Below are 16937 nucleotides of genomic sequence, written 5' to 3'. Positions count from 1 at the left end.
CACACACACACATACTGGGCATGGGATAGAGAGAAAGTCACAGATTGAGTGAGGTGCCTATTGGATTGTGCGGCTTATGGTTTTATCCTGTGTGAATGTGTGTTGCTGCTACTGTTGTAGAGTGTGGTAGAGCTGAACTGAGCTGCTGCCGAATCACTGACTAGTTTTCTGAAGCTGGAGGTCATGTGTGTTTATTTGTCTGTAGTTTTTGACGCATGTATGTCTGAGAGTTTTGTTTCGCACATAAATCGTTCCTTGTCATAAACAAGAGACCATTTGGTCCAAAAATAGATTACAGACAGTATGTTGTCTAAAGATGACGTATGATTAAGACATGTTGCTATTTTTATGTTGTTTTCAATCCAGCTGACTTGCTCAGGAAAGGCACAGCCTGTGTTGATTTAACACATATTAAGAGCGCAACATTCCCTCCGCCTCATTTTCTATCTCCTTCCCTTGAATATTCCCTTTTTATTCCATCCTGTGTTATCTAGCTCCCTCTGTCCCTCTGTCTATCTCCTCGCCTGCCCCCCCCCCCCCCACCCAGCCCCCACACCCCCCACCCCTGCAGCATTTTCTAAGATGACAGGAGGGTGTTTTTCCTTTGTTGGGGAGCTGCTCACATATTCTCTCCTCTGTTGACAGGTAAAAGACATGAAAGATACTAAAAGACTGAGCATGATGGAATCCTCTAGGGAGGAGGAGGAGGGAGGGAGAGAGGGAGGGAGGCAAGGCAGAGGAAAGGGAGGACTGATAGCAAAGTGGAAGAGTGGGAGGAGGGAGCAAAGGGAAACTGAAAGACGGGGTGCTGAAGCTTGGCTAAAGGTAAAGTATTTAGTGAAAGAAAAGGAAGGATTGAGTCATGGGGGAGGAGGACTGGGTGAAGAGGAGAAAGGGAGGAGGTTTGACAGTCTGTGACCTCGGCTAAGTCTCTTCGACTGTGTGCTGATGCGTGAAACCTGAGCACACGCAGTATTAGCACGCCTCACTTACTAAACACAGCAGAGGCCTGACAGAGGGCAAGGCAGCCTCCCTCTACACACACACAGTTTTCTAACATACATGCAACACATGCACACATTTTGGCACATCGAATAATGCACTTACTCACAGTTACAGCACTCACACACACAAAGCTTTTTGTAGGACGGTGTGTTAAATCCAGAGGCACACTGGTGAGTGGAGAAGGTCAACTCAGACCTTCCAACAGGCCCCGAGGTGCTGGTGCTCCGCTGGCCCTTCAGCTGCTCTCTGCCACCATTATACATGTACAACTTGTGTATTTGCTTGGCACTCAGCCAGGCCAGCCCTTGTTTGTGGCCTGGTACAGTTGTGTGATTCACAATACGCCTAAGGCAGGTCAAACTATAATCCAGCTCTTTCTCTCCTTGTCTCGCTCGCTCTCCTTGCCTCCTCCCTGTGTGTCTAAGTTAATGGGTTAACCATCTCTGTCCAATAAGCAGAGTTAATTGAGACAAACAAGCCAATGAGTAAATGTCACATGAGAGCACAAGTCAAGCGAAAAACACTGCCGGCAGCTCTTTGTGTGTGCTTGTGTGGTTTCACGAATGCATACATCCTATTAAATTTTAAGTCAAGTACATTTGGTCGTGTGGTGTGTAACACTATTTTTTGCACATGTACAAAAACATGTTTCCTTGTGTTCCTTCCCACCTCCTGTCTGCCTGTTGTCAGCCTCTTTGTGGAGTGTTGCTGTAGAGCAGGATTCTCCTGCTGCGTCTGCTCTCCAGGTTGTCTCAGCTGCGTTTGCATACCATTCACCTGCCCCCTGGGCAATTACGCTGGCACACACCCACATCCAACCTTACATACGCACACACTCAACAGAAGCAAATGTCACATGCACACATATTTGTTAATCAAATGAGAAGTGCTTTTAATGATTCCCTCCTTCCTTCTTCTCTGGGTTCTGTACGTGGCTGCTGTTTCTCTACTTTTCTGTCTAATAACAACAGGACTTGCTGAGAGGCTGCAGATTTTATGTGTTTGATATGGAGACAGATGAAGGGTTGGAGGATGCAGGTAAGAGAGCTGAGTGACTATAAAAAGCCTCATCAGAGTAGAGTCGTGTGGCGTGATGCGTTCCCTTGGCTGAGCACAGGGACGCTTCTGTTGTCTGTGCTTGAAAGCAGGTGTGCCACAAGGCATTGTGGGAGGGATATTATATGACGGCGCATCAGTTTGTCAGCTCTGGCCAGCTCCCCCCACCTGGCTCCCTCAAGTGTGTGTGCGCGTGGTGTGTGTGTATGTGTCAGCTGCGATAAGGGCTAGCAGCCATTTAAAAGGGAAATCCACTTTGAATCAGGCGTGACAGTATTCTAGTGAGTATGAGGGGTGCAGGCCTGATTTGTGAATATTAAAATGTGACTCTCAAAGCAAAAAATGTAAGTGCCAAGAGGCTCCTGGAGATGTCATCAAGAGAAAATCTGGAAAGTGTACATAGGGCTAGCTGCACTTCACAAATCATCCATTTTAATGAGTAACTTAATTTCAAATCGGGTTTAAGTGTTCAAATGTTTTCACATAATGAGCACAAATCATTTGCCAGTTGACTGAGATGATTCCGTTTGTTTCAGATTCAAATCACTTCAAAACATTAGAAAAACTTATTTTTTCCTGATGCTAAAACATACAGAATGTTACACATCAGCTCTTTGGAAAAACACTACAGCGGACAAACCAGTAGGAGTGTCTCAGTTTTAAATTCTGTATAGTGTCCATCATCTATCCCTTGTTAGATGGTGGTTGTTCTATTTCAAGATCAAGTAGTACCAGCTCTTGGTGAAGGAACAGCATAGAAATAACACGTTAACCGTATATGTGTGTGCGCGTGCATGCGTGTGTGCGTGCGTGTGTGTGTGCGTGTGTGCGTGCGTGTGTGTGTGCGTGTGTGCGTGCGTATGTGTGTGCGTGTCCATTTCAGCACCGGATGACAGTGTCAGAAATGAGTGTGTCTGAAGTGTTGACTGTGTGTGACAGGTGTGTGAGGACATGTCTGACATGAGTGTGTGCCGCTGCGGCCTAGTTTTCCCGTAGCAGACACAGAGGTATGTGAATGAACTATACATGGTGATGTAATTATAATGGATTTCCAGAGCAGGTGGTTTGCATCCAGTGACTGACTAAACATTTAGCTTTACTTTCACCCTTGTCTGACCTCTTGTTTGAAACTCAGGGAGGGCCAAAAAATTCTTGTAGTTGATTAATTCACTGCAAACAGCTATTATGCTTCTGGTGGAGCATGTTCTCACCGCAAAGTCTTCTAAGAGTAAACAGTGTCTTTAATGTCAGAGTAGAAGAAGATGTTATTAAAGTATTATATATTTTCAAAGTATTTCTCTAATGTACACTGGGTGACGGGGAAAATCAACAAAGTATATGAGGTGTTTAGTAACCACCCGTGAGGCAGCCAGTTTCACCCTAGAACAAAGAAACTAACTGACGTTACATGACGTAAGTTGTGGGTGTGTTTTCTATAATGCCATCTAGTGGAGACAGGAAGTGATATTTGCACCAAAAAGCATGCATGATGTTGCTCCCTCCAAACCTCTGGCTCTTTGGGACAGCCACACTGGGGGTGTATGGGTCCACTCATCACTGCTCAAAGCTTCAATTAGGGACTGAACAAAGTGCCAGGGGCCTAGCGTTCACCTTGGCAGAGGAACTCTCTGAATGCTTCTAGTTCAAAATATCTTCATTTCGTCAGGCCAGTCAGTGATTATGCTTCAGCTTTTTTTTAATGACCCACGTTATGTTTCTGCAAACACTTCCCAAAGAAGTGATAAATCTTTTTTTATTAGGAAGGTAAAGTGCAGAATCTTACGGCTTTGCGCTCTCTTCTCTTCCATGTGACCCGCCCTCCTCCTTGTGGCTGCTGCACACTTCACTCTGATGCTGACCCCTTCACTTCACAGGTAAGTGTTAAAACTTGTGCATACACACATACACATCCATTACTCAGTTACTAGATGTAGTCTGAGGGTGTGGCCATTTAAGTTCCAAGTGAGGCCACACTTCTGGATAATGTTGCTAAGAAACAGGAGTGTGAAAGTGCGCATGCCTCTGACCTTGATTGCTGTCCTGTTGACACTGAGGTGAGGAGCTGTGATTCCATTGTAAACAGGCTGCATATCAATTTGATTCAGAGCCTTGCATGGTCTTTTTTCTTTGTCTTGGAGGTAAAGCAGAATGTAATATCTGTTAGAATCATTATATCAGCATTTTATGTTCAGAAATGTGTGTGTTTGTGTGTGTGTGTGGCTCTGTACGTGTGTGTGCATACATTTGCCTGTATGTGTGTGCGGTGCTCAGCTGGCCAGGCAAGAGTTGTGTAATTGCGGGGTTATTGCTGCTGAGCCTGATGGGTAATGGCACATTTGCAGTTCTAGGCTGTGATTAGCATACGGAGAGAAACATGTCACGCACAAAAACTGACACACACATGCACACATACACACACTGGTACTCACACATACTTCACAGGCTTCTAATCACCAGTGAGAGGTCAGGTGAAATGGTTATGTGTAGTAGTGAAGGGGTTGAGGGTCTTGGCAAATCGGGGTGAATAAAAGGTGACAGTTTTTGTCACATTATATATGTCAACTTTCTTACATCCAGGTTGCTTATCCATCAAATCACTCAACTGCTGCTCATTTATGAACAGTTAAAAGGGTGTTTAATGGGTCAAAATGCAGATTATTCACATATTTTTCAAGGTGATTGACAAAAATCAATCACACAAGTTTTAGTTTTGGATGTCTATGGAGTTGCCAACTCTCTGTTTATCGCAAAAGGGCATTACAGAATTTTGATATCAGTTCGATTGCTGTTATGGGAGATTACACACATTTTGCTTTTTGTATGATGTTAAAACTAGAGATGGCCATGTCTTCCTCTGTCCCTCTCTGTCAGCTGACTCCACCTTCCCCTCCCTTTCCCGGTTTTACTTTTCTCTTGTACTCTTCCTCTCCCCTTTTATTTCATCCTCTTCCTGTTACTTCTTGATCACTGTGTTTTCAGTCACACTCTCTGCTTTGGTCCCCAGGGAGCTTTTATAGCCTTTATAGCCATGTGTGTGTGTGTGTGTGTGTGTGTGTGTGTGTGTGTGTGTGTGTGTGTGTGTGCGCGCGCGCGCGCGTGTGTGTTTGACAGAGAGAGAGGGAGAGAGGGAGTGTTTGCACCCTCCCCTGCAGAACAGAGGATGGTAGCCTAGCGTTACTCACTTCTCACTTAAAATTTCAAAAAAAGAGAAAAAAAACTACAATGCTCTTTTCCATGTGCCCTCAAAAAATATGTAACATTACCTAAAGCTGCATGTAATCAAATAACTGTTATCAAACACTTCCTGGCAATGCTGCTTTCAGATTTCTTAAATTAAGCTGATAAATAATTGTAGTTATCTTCATGGACTGAATGGAAAATAGAAAAAGAAAGAGGCAATTGGCAAGTTTGTTTTTTTAAATGTGAAAAGCAGCATAGTCATAAGCATTTAGCCCCAAAATGTTTTGGCAATTTGGTCTTGATGTTCCCGCTGCAGAGATTTTTGGTTAAATTCTGTTCTTGTGTGCATAGTTTATAACTGACCTGCAACATGTCTTCCTGCTGGAAGTTTCCCAATTAAATATTTATTGACTTTGTGATTTCGTAAAATAAAAAGGGCTTTGTTCCCTCAATAAGCTCACCAACATCAACACCCCCCCCCCCCACACACACACACACACCCTCCAGTTATCTATGGATTCCCCATCTATCCCACACTCACTGTCTTTTCCTGGTATTTCAATCATCCATCCCTATTAGTGGTTAATTGCCTTTCGTGCTCCCACTAATTCACACTACGCTAGCCGTGCATGTGTGCATGTTGTGAAGGTTTTTTTTCCATGTCCTCCCTGAAGGCATAGGACCCCTCAGTCTGCCTCCCTCACCCCTTCCCACTAAACTCCTGCCAATACTCCCCCTCTCATTCTCCCCCACTGTATGTTTCATAGAGTGGGTTTGAGAGCAAGTCAGCCCCCAGGGCAAACTGTCCTGCTAGACTATTTCCCCATCATATCTTTCTTATTCTTTTGTTTTTTCTCTCTCTCTCTCTCTCTCTCTCTCTCTCTCTCTCTCTCTCTCTCTCACATGGCTTTTTCCCAGCAGGTAGTTAACTCCTCACCCTTAGTGCCACCATCTCAGTCAGCTTTGGGTGCAAAGCAGCATAACATGTTTTGTGTGTGTGCGTGTGTGTGTGAGTGTGTAATTGTGTGTGTGTGACAGTGAGAGAGAGAGCTAGAGAGAGAGATGGGGGGAAAAGTCTGCTGTCGGCCCAGCATGGTGAACAGTCTGTGTGCAAGGCTGAACAAGCCAAGTTTCCTAGACGGACACACAAATGCACCCACACACTCGCAGACAGAGATGAGAACTCTCATTTTCAGAGAAGGGAATGGAGGCGGGGGATCCTTTATATTTTGCTCTTCCAAACACGTAGCTGTTCTATTGTGAGCTGCCCTTGACGACCCACAGCACTCTTTCTGCACTCTCTATTGGTTGATGCTTTCTTACTGTCTGATACAGAATGAACAGATGCTCCCTTGATAGTCGTTGCCCTCTTGCTGTCACCGGGGCTGTCCAATCAGCTGTCACCCTGACTCCAACTTGAACTGTGACCACTCGATTCCTCGGGTGAAGCATCAGTAGTGGCCGTTATTTTCCTCTCATCTGTGCCGGCACCTCCTGTATCTCTTTCTGCTCTAGTAGTACTCACCCCCCCCACACACACACACACACACACTCACACACACATACAGTATACTCAGACACACACTTACGGACACACACACACACACACACACACACACACACACGTTATCTGGCTGTGTTCTTGCCTGGAGGGAGTTCATTCTGCCCTCCTTCTCTCCTCCTCTTCTACACCTCCTCTCCATATCGGCAATGAAAGGGAGGGTGAGAAAATGAGAGAGCGAGAGAGAGAGAGAAACAGACAGAGAGTGGCAGCAGTAGCGGAGGAAGCAGAGCAGTCTCTCCTCTGATCATCTTTCTTGGATAGAGGCTTAAAAGACAGTCCCAGGAATCAGCCGTCGCTCTCGTCTGCAGGATTTACCCAGTCTGTATTTTATTCTCCCTCCTGCCTCTTGCCGCCTCTTCTTGGCACTGGACTGCTAGCTTTTACATCTTTCCCCAGCTGTCCCGACTCTCGGGTGTGTGATTCTGTGTGTGTATGTAAGAAAGAGCTGGAGAGAACGTGTTTCCTACTGCTGCTTGGAAACGAACAGTGAGTGTGTGACCCTTTGCCCAGGGGATCTGGGCCGAGAGTGAAAGGGTCGAGGGCTGGGGTGAGCTCAGGGGTTGACCCTTGCACCCCTCTTTCTGTGTGTATCTGTCTGTGTGATTGTGTATGTGTGTGTCTTAGCCGGCTGGGCGGTCCCAGCCTTGCGCTTGGTTAGAGAGGACCAGAGAGCAAGGATGACAGACTGAATCCCAAGTCAGCCTCCCCACACACAGAGCCTTGTTTCTGGGTGGCTGCGAGGGCGCAGCCCCTCTGGAGCTCAGTCATCCAGGACGGGACAGCTGCCTGCGCGTTTGAAACAAGTTGCTCTCTCTTCATGAAGCTCAAATAGCCACCATGTTTGGACTAAAAGCACCACTTTACTACTTGCCAGGTAAGCTAATTGCACAAATGTGGGAATGACACATGTTTATATCTGTATGTTTTTATAAAAATGTTCATGTATATCCATTTTGTATCTATACAGTGTGTGCATATGTGTCTGCCCTCAGAAAGTGCATGAGAGGTTAGCTCAGGAGTACATCTGAGGAGAAGCTTGTCTTTATGCTGCTGGTCCTGAGGTTGGAACCAGAGATCCAGAGCTGGTAATGCTATGTGACAGCAGTTCCCACTCTGTATTACTAAGCTTTATCAGTGGGGAAGTTGGCAGGTAACCGGAACGCTAAGTGGCAGTGTGTGTTTTATTCAAAACAATGGTTTGAAGGTGTGATATGTCTTCTTGTGTGTGTGTGTGTGTGTGTGTGTGTGTGTGTGTGTGTTGTGTGTGTGTGTGTGTGTGTGTGTGTGTGTGTGTGTGTGTGTGTGTGTGTGTGTGTGTGTGTGTGTGTGTGTGTGTGTAGGAGTAAGGGTGGCATGAGGTTACCGCCGGTCGGCGCTTAAGTGCGTCTCACAGCTCACTGGGCACTGATTGTGGAGAGGATAACCAGTAGAGGCAGAGAGAGGGAGAGAGGGAGAGAGAGAGAGATTGAGAGAGAGAGAGAGAGAGTGAAAGAGAGAGTGAAAGAGAAACACAGAGACACAGAGAGACAGGGAGAGGATGGCAATGAGAGAAGACAACTTTGATGCTAATTACTAACCTATGTATAAATGTGACACACGTCCGGATACAAATCTACTCATCCTCAGCTTAATGTGTGTTTTCATCTGTATGACTCTTCTCCTCACAAGCTGGCACACTCTACTGACTCTTAGCAGAGTTCCATTATTGATGTGCTTCACTCAGCAGGTAGAGTGTACAATTAGAACAGAACCAACAATACCTCTCACTTTTTACAACCCTACAATGTTCCTGTCAACCTGTTCTTTACTCTGGTCATCTTCCCACTTACTACTGAACCTTTACCTGCAGTCCATTCATATTATTGATGGCTATGCTTGTTTGTTCAGGTCAGACTTGGAAGACATGAGACCTGTCCTGAGTATACTTGTCATACAGTTTTGCTGTTTTTAGGGCCTGAGCCTGAAGGTACTTCAGGCGAAGACCCTATTAGGTTTGCTTGGCAGAGCAACACATTAGCGGCACTAATTTTTAATTATTATTATTATTTAAGAATATAAGAGCGCACACCTAAGTTTGGCAGATATGGGGTGAAGTGTTCTCTGAAATGCTGGTTTGAAAGTTGTTGTTATTCATACGAAACAAAAACACAGTGATAGTATGTCAAGTCCACGAAGGTTAGCCTCGATTTTTCGTGCAGCATTTACACTGCAGAGACACATTTGTTTTTACCTGCTGCTTTGGACTATTTTCTGTCCTGTCCTCTTTCTTCACTGCATCTCTAGTCTTCACTTTTTTTTTTTTTTTTTTACTAGAAGGAGGTGTTTTGAAATGGAGATCTGCTGGTAAAGGCCACAGGCCTCCTGCTGTGTGAGAAATAATGACAGAAGGAATCAGATAGAGAAGTGTGTGTGTAAGCAGGGATCATCAAGAGGGAGAAAGGACGAGGTGCTCTTACATGTGTCAGACCCTCTGACCACTGGGTACCCTTTGAACCAAAGGTGATAGATCAAAGGCAACAAGAACCAAGGGAAGAGAGAATGAAATAAAATGAGAGGAGAAAGCATGAAGGATGAGCAGAGTCCCCGGAGATCAACCAACCACCTAGTTATCTCCTCATCCCTCTTTTCCTCTTCTGCCTCCCCTCTGATTTGCATGGTAGTACCTGTAATGTGGACCCCCCTTTAATGTGAGTGTGTGTGAGTGTGTTTTTGCCCCTTGTGACCCCTAACCCACCCACAGCAACCTAGCCCAGCGGGAGAACCACACAGATTAGGGACGGAAAAAAAGGGTCTTGGTTGTGACAGTGACTAAAGCTGGAAAGGTTGTGAGCGTGTGTGTGTGTGTGTGTGTGTGTGTGTGTATGCGTGTGTGTGTGTGTATCTCCTTTTCTCTGTCTGTCTTATGTTGTGTTTGTGTATGTGTGTGTGTGTGTGTGTGTGTGTGTGTGTGTGTGTGCACACGCCCAGCACTGCAGGTTGCCCCCCTCCCACCCCCCCCCTCTCATTCAGCCACTGAATGAGCCCCTGCCTGCCTTCCCGTCTTAACTGCCGTTGCCTTGGAGACCATGTCAGACACATGCTAGTTCTCCGTGATTTTTTCACAACAAAAAAGGTAGGGTTCAATAAAGAGGAATGGTTTAGGGGGTGCGAGGGTTAGAGAGGAGAGAAAGTGGAGAAAGAAATGTATTAAGAGAGCATAACAGCGAAGGGGTGTAGAGTTAAAGGTGGAGAAGAAGAAGCACTTGAACTTGGATTGCATTCACATCACAGCCAAGGTGTAGCAGAGCCAGGGAGTAACCACTTCAAAATGGAGGATGGCTCATGGTCACTCCTTCTCCACAGGCCCCCCACCCCCTCATTTAACACTCCTCCTATCTGCTTCACACACTGCTCTATATCCTTCTTCCCATAATCCAACCTCCTCCATACCTCCCTCTTTTATTCTGCAAGATTATTTCAGATAAAATCTTGTTTAAGCATCTTATATCTCCTATATGTGTTTTTCTCTGTGGCTTCTTTGGTGTGCATTTGCTGCTGTGCTACGGGGATCACTTTCTACTTTTGTAGCCCCCCACCCAACAACAACAACAAAAAAAGAAATATCTGCTTTTAAAACTTGTCATTAAAGCAGTGGAGAAAAGATGGACAGGCCAGGAATGAAAAAAATAGATAAGTGATATTTGCAAATCATACATGCAAGGAAGGATCAACTGGAAGTGGGGTCAAAGAGCAAGAAGGGTCACAGAATGGTGGGGTTTAGGTGCTGAGAGCTAATCCTGCCTTAAAGTTCATTGTGACACTTCATCAGCCTCATCTGTTTTCTACGTATCCAGTCACCCAAAGCCTAAGCCAGTCCGGCCTGGACAGGGTTGTAACCTAATGTCTCAACTGATAGTTGAACTTTAAGGGAAAACGGATATTCTCCAGTTCATCAAGAGAGACAAGCAAGATTAACACATTCTCGTTATAGTCTTCTCTCATCTCTGAAAATCAATTCCTTAAGAACACAGTGACTTCCTCCTGACACACACACACACACACACACACACACACACACACACACACACACACACACACACACGCATAGGGGTAATCAATATGTATGCATGGTGTTGAGCCCAGCGATCAGAATATGGACTAATCACTTGTGATTACTGAGTGCTTGTTTAGGGGAAAAGACTAGAGAAGAGTGGTGTGTGTGTGTGTGTGTGTGTGTGTGTGTGTGTGTGTGTGTGTGTGTGTGTGTGTGTGTGTGTGTGCTCGCAGACCCACAAGAGCGAACACTCATTGACAGAGGCAGCAGAGGAGTCCATATTGTGTTAGAAGATTATCTCTGCAGTAGTGTAATCATTATGAGGCACACTCCTTCTCCTTTCTCCCAGCTAAAGCCATCTTCCTCAATCAATTTCTACAAATATCTGCTGCTCTCTTTGTGCCAGCTTCTAGTCAAGTGTCACCCGTCTCCCATCGTCTTTCTCCTCCTCCCTCTGTGCTGTTATCCCCCTAGTTCACTCTATCATTGTATCCATTTATCTGTTTTACTCCCCTTCCACTCCTCAGTCCTTCCATCCCTCCATCCCTCCCACTCCATGTGCTCTGACAGCTCTGTCATTAGATGGTAGTAGCGGCAGTAAAGCAGTCACAATGATGGACTACTAGCTCCCTCACCCTTTCTCTCACCCTCTCTCTCTCTCTCTCTCTCTCTCTCTCTCTCTCTCTCTCTCTCTCTCTCTCTCTCTCTCTCTCTCTCTCTCTCTCTCTCTCTCTCTCTCTCTCCCTCTCTCTTTGCTCTTGCTATAAAAGCTATGACCCGCTCTCGGTGTGGCATCTGTTCCACGCAAGTCCGCAGGTGGCACTGCTCTGGTCATGGCCGTAAAGGTCAGCGGTGGCGCGTCTCACCGGCTGCCCCGTTAGCCTCCTCGTAAACCCGGGGCTGTTAAACCCTGACCCTGCACACCTGTGGCCTCCACTCTTGTCTGGACACACTCCACCAGCAATGTCGGGGGAGTCCCAAAAATATGCACACACATTTGTGCAACTGAACTTTTTATTGAGCACATATCCACCTCCTTTAATTTAATAATTAAGCTAATGTCAGCTCTTAAAAGCCATAAAACTGTATTTTCTTATTCCACTCCTCACTACGAGAGGGGGGATCCTAATGAGCACATTTTCTGTGAAATATTGAAACACCTGAATAAAAAATCTGATGATAGGTGATCACTGTCAATCAAACTGGATGAAATAACACAGCTGATCCTTCAATAGAATACACAGAGTTTTCTTTGATTAATGCAGAGTTGATCATGAATAGATTTTTTTCCTTTTTTTTTAAGATCAGTTCATCAAACCGAGATGAAAAACCTCTGTGACTCCAGAACGCTGTCATGACATTGAATTTTTTAAGCGTTCTCACATTCATTTTTCTCCTTTTTTTTTCCCTTTGAGGACATTCGGTTTGCATGTTAGACACAGGAACACACGCACAGCGACATAATGTTCTGACAGATATTCTGTGTGCTAACAGGTGCAGAGGGGTAATGGGTGCTTGGCTGGTATCACAGTAGAATACTACAGTGATTTATGGACTGCAGTCAGTTCTTCTCCCTCTCCCTCTCTCTCTCTCTCTCTCCCTCTCGCTCCCTCTCTCTCTCTTTGTGTTCCTTTTGGTTGTCTTGTCAGCATAGCACAAGGGAGACTTAATGTTGTTTGTGTATTGTTGTGTTGTACAGTATGTGGTTTTGTTTGTTCTGCTCCACTGCGGCTGTGGACACACACACACACACACACACACACACACACACACACACAAACACACACACACAGAGGGAGCAGTGGGACTGCTCCTTCACAGCTGTGTGTCCAGGGATATCAGTTGTGTGACACACTTCGAGTGCTTGTCAAACACTCGACTGGCACGGCCGACGCTCACCTCTGCTCTTTTAAATAGTGAGTGAGTGTGCATACACATTTGTAGTTGAACTATATTTCTATATCAAAATGCTGTGCTATTAAAACATTAAAAAGATGATGATCAAATATGACTTTTAAAAAGCCTTTTTCAAACATTTATGTGATGTCATGATGCATCCACCCATGATGATTCTACATTTCACAAGAGGACAAAACAGTAAAACAGGCTACTTAAATGCTCATTTAAACATAAAGACACCGTCACACTCACATTACAAAATAAACAATTCCAAAAATGTCATATAAATCTTAAATCTACATCCAATATAGTTGAAGGCCTTTCTCTTCCTACTTTTTCCCTGTCTCTTGAGTTTGCTGACAACTGAGAACATTCTGCCCGGAGTGAGATTAAATGTTAAACTTCATTTAAATACTGTCAATACTTACATAACTTGCACTCAACTTTGTCTGGAGTCGCAAGTTACCACTGTGTTCCCTCCAAAACCAGAAGTATTTCCAAGCGAAAAAAGCTGTTTTTTTCCCAAACAGAGTGTTTCAGATGGGTGGGTGAACAGATCGCTTCATTTGCCCTGCACTCAGTTATCAAAATAACAACTGACTTTGCGTGACTCGTGTCCATCATGATTTCAGTGCAGTGGCTCAGGTGAGAATTCAAGGCAGTGCACTTCCTTTTTTTTTTTTTTCCTTCCTTTTTTTTTTTACTCCCACATTCTATTTTTTTATTTCACTATCAAAGTTATGCTTTCCCATCACATTTGGGTCAGATTTTGATACATGCCAGATCTAATCAAACTTCAATTATGTTATCTATGGTATCCATCCATCCATCCATCCATCCATCCATTTTCTTCAGTTTATCCTGTTAAGGGTCACGGGGGGAGGCGGGGGCTGGAGCCTATCCCAGCAGCTACAGGCGAAAGGTGGGGTTCACCCTGGACAGGTCACCAGGACCAACACATAGAGACAGACAACCATTCACACTCACAGTCACACCTACGGTCAATTTAGAGTATCAATCAGCCTCGTCCCCTCTTGATGTCTTTGGACTGTGGGAGGAAGCTGGAGTACCAGAGAGAACCCACACAGGAACAGGGAGAACATGGAGACTCCACACAGGAAGATCCTGTGCTGGAGCCGGGACTCAAACCCGGAACCTTCTTGCTGTGAGGCGACAGTGCTAAACACTGTACCACCATGCCGCCCCTATCTTTGGTATGTAGGTCTTAAATTAAAAAAAAAAAAAAATCAACCAACGTGTTTATGTGTGTTTTAAAAGTCCAGGTTTAATCAGACTCAAACAGAATAAAAAGACCATTTCTTCTCCATCATCTGAGTTGGAATGTACATGAATGTCATTTGGAGTGTGCCAGCAATCAGCAATTGGACTTGAATATATTTTTTCATGTTAAAGGCCTGTCCATACGTTTGCCTCACTATGTGTGTGTGTTTGTGTGCGCATGCTGTCACCCCTTCTCCTGAAATATTATTTCAACAGCAGAAATAGTGAATCTCTAATTGCCTTAATTTTCCTTTGCCTCCACTAATCAAATTAGACTACAGAGAATTCTAATTAAACCCTGCCTGCATCTGATGGTACTGGGTTCACACACACACACACATTCACACACACACACACACACACACACACACACACACACACACACACACACACACACACACACACATCCTTGTACTTATATCTTTGTGAGGACTTTCATTGATGTAATACATTCCCTAGCCCCTCATCCTAACCCTGACCATCTCAACTGACTGCCTGACCCTAACCTTGACCCTAAACCTAACCTCAACCTAATTCTAACCTTGACCCTAAAACCAAGTCTTGACCTTCAAACGGCCCTTTGAAGATGTGAGGATCAGCTAAAATGTCCTCTTTCCAAAAATGTCCTCACTCTGTTGATTAAATATGTATTCTTGTCCTCAATATGTAGCAAGTACAAGAACACACACATACAAAATCACACACACACACACACACACACACACACACACACACACACGTGCACGTGTTCAGTATTATTTTCCACGTATTTGCATTGATATGCATTGTAGTTTAAAATTTCAGAGCAGAATGGCGACTTGAGCAGCATCCCACTAGCCGGCCACCAGAGTGATTAATAAACATTGAGATTTGGCATGGAGTTTGTGGAGGTGACACACACTTTCGGTGTGTTCCTGCCATTGATTTGTTATAATATGATGCGGTAATGATGTTCAGAGGAACAATGACGTGTGTAAACACGATCACTGTTGTGACTGGGAGAGGAATCAAACATAGAAAATATATAGAAAAGCAGACATGAAGATGAAATGTGAGGCTGGTTTTATGGTCAATTTAAGGTGAGAACCCTCTATTGATTTAGCCTGCTGCAAAGACTTGACTCCTTGTTCTGGGACTTTACAGGACTGATGACACAGCACGAACCCTGATACCATGTTTATGCTGAGCAGACAATTACTCTTTGATCATTTTCTATTTTCCGTTTGCACCTTTGTTTAAGATGATTAATTAAACAGCATAAAAGTCTTTATCATGAGTGTATATACCTAGCTCAATGTAAATATGTGACCTGTCAATCAGCCAACTGTATCCGACACCTCTTTCCTCTACCCCCCTCACATACACGCACATTTGATTAATGTTAAATATTTTGCTGCTTCTAGAGGAGTAAATGTCCCGCATGTAAAACTCTGGCACAGGTTGGTGACCCTCTAGAGAAACCTCTCCAAAACTCTTGAGGTGACCCTCTCGTGGATCGCAGGTGGAGATTTTTACCTAAGACACCAAATTCCTTCTCAGAGTGTCCTCCATAATCTTAAGTTTTATCAGTTCAGAACATGTGTGTTTTCAAAGTCATAGAGCAAAGTTTCCCATCTTTTCAAAAATACTTGTTTATCTATTAAGATAATATAACCTGGTGCAGTATGGCGAGCAAAAGCAGTCAAAAATGTTTGTTTACTCTCTGATCAGTTTATTTTTCTGGATAAAGCCTGTTGTTTTGGGTGGTGATGGTTTGTAATTTTATGAGAAGTTGGCAAACATTCCTCTACACTGAGAGGGAAAACCACGAGGAATCAGATTTTGCAAATAGGTGTTAAACTATAAAAGCAGGTGTGTGCTGCAGTTATGGTCATGCCCTTGCTCCAACACATTCAGCGACTGAGAAACAGAAGCTGTGCAGCAGCAGATGACCCTTTTCTGCAAGGTAACAGAGGATCAGTTTCATTTCATCCACTTCCTTCCTGGCTGAGCACCTGCTGGCTAGACTAGCGGGCTTCAGTATTCATCCGAGCAGCCGGGACCTCATACGCAATGCTTTTAATAAACTTAGACACTGTCATTTCCACCTTAGCACACATTCACACACACGTACCGCTGAAAACTGACAAATGCCATTGATCTCAAATGTTCCCTACCCTTTTAACGACACATAAATGAGCAGAGGAACAAGTGCAAAAAAAAAAAAAGAGAGATAGATGAGGTTAGCAGTAAGAGTACGCTAATCCTCTCTCACTTCCCGGGGTAATTAGGAGGCGAAGATTTATGAGGAAAAGGAGGGGAAACAGAGAAGTGTGCCACCCAGAGAGAGGGTAATAGGGATTTGGTAACTGCACTTTTTTTTATTATTATTATTATGGAACTCTGTATAAGAGTGTGTGTTTGTGTGTATCTTTGTGTATGTCGCTTGTGATGGGTGGGGGAGGCCTTTTAAGCTGACAGCCTTCCAATCATTAGTCATTGGGATTGTAGAGCTTAGCCATCAAAGCAACCCGTCTTAAGACAAGAAATTAAGAAAATGCCATTTGCGTGTTTTCAACGCCCTTTCCTCCTGTTTGTTCAATCTGTTTGGCATTTTCCTTCTTATACAGACATGCAGCTACTTTCTCTACAGCTCATGCAGATTGTATATTTTCACCCTCTTCTAAGATGAATTACTCTCTCACAGCATGTACTCAGTATTCCTCCTCCTCGCGTGGTGTCACATGATAATGCTGCATGTGGAGTGGCAGGGACCCCTTTCACTCCCCAGCGTGACCAGCCTCCAGGGTTCATAGAAGGGAACACAGAGATGAAGATGAGGTTGTAAATACCTGTGTCTCCAGGGGGGCTTCTCTCTACTCCATGTGTGGGAGTTAGAGGGGTTAAGAATGAGAGACAGATGACCTCCAGGTGTCAGCA

At 44.5% G+C, this 16937-nt stretch overlaps 1 protein-coding gene across 2 annotated transcripts in view; it reads left to right on the top strand.

The window, feature by feature from the left end:
• The window catches only part of gse1b (Gse1 coiled-coil protein b), a 170040-nt gene that overhangs the window by 92979 nt on the left and 60124 nt on the right, over positions 1 to 16937 (top strand). The window contains exon 1 of one of the 2 annotated variants that reach the window (XM_086184994.1): positions 7179 to 7679. The exons of the other annotated variant lie outside the window; for it this stretch is intronic. Coding sequence (XP_086041120.1) covers positions 7643 to 7679 — 37 coding nt within the window. The 5' untranslated portion in view covers positions 7179 to 7642. Of the gene's footprint in view, positions 1 to 7178; positions 7680 to 16937 lie in introns of those variants that run through there. 2 annotated transcript variants of the gene reach the window in all.

The sequence above is a fragment of the Aulostomus chinensis genome, chromosome 2 (genome assembly GCF_037954235.1).
Source record: "Aulostomus chinensis isolate RoL2024-O1b breed Wild chromosome 2, RoL_Achi_v1.0, whole genome shotgun sequence".
NCBI lineage: Eukaryota > Metazoa > Chordata > Actinopteri > Syngnathiformes > Aulostomidae > Aulostomus > Aulostomus chinensis.
This window is presented reverse-complemented; position numbering and strand designations above follow the sequence as displayed.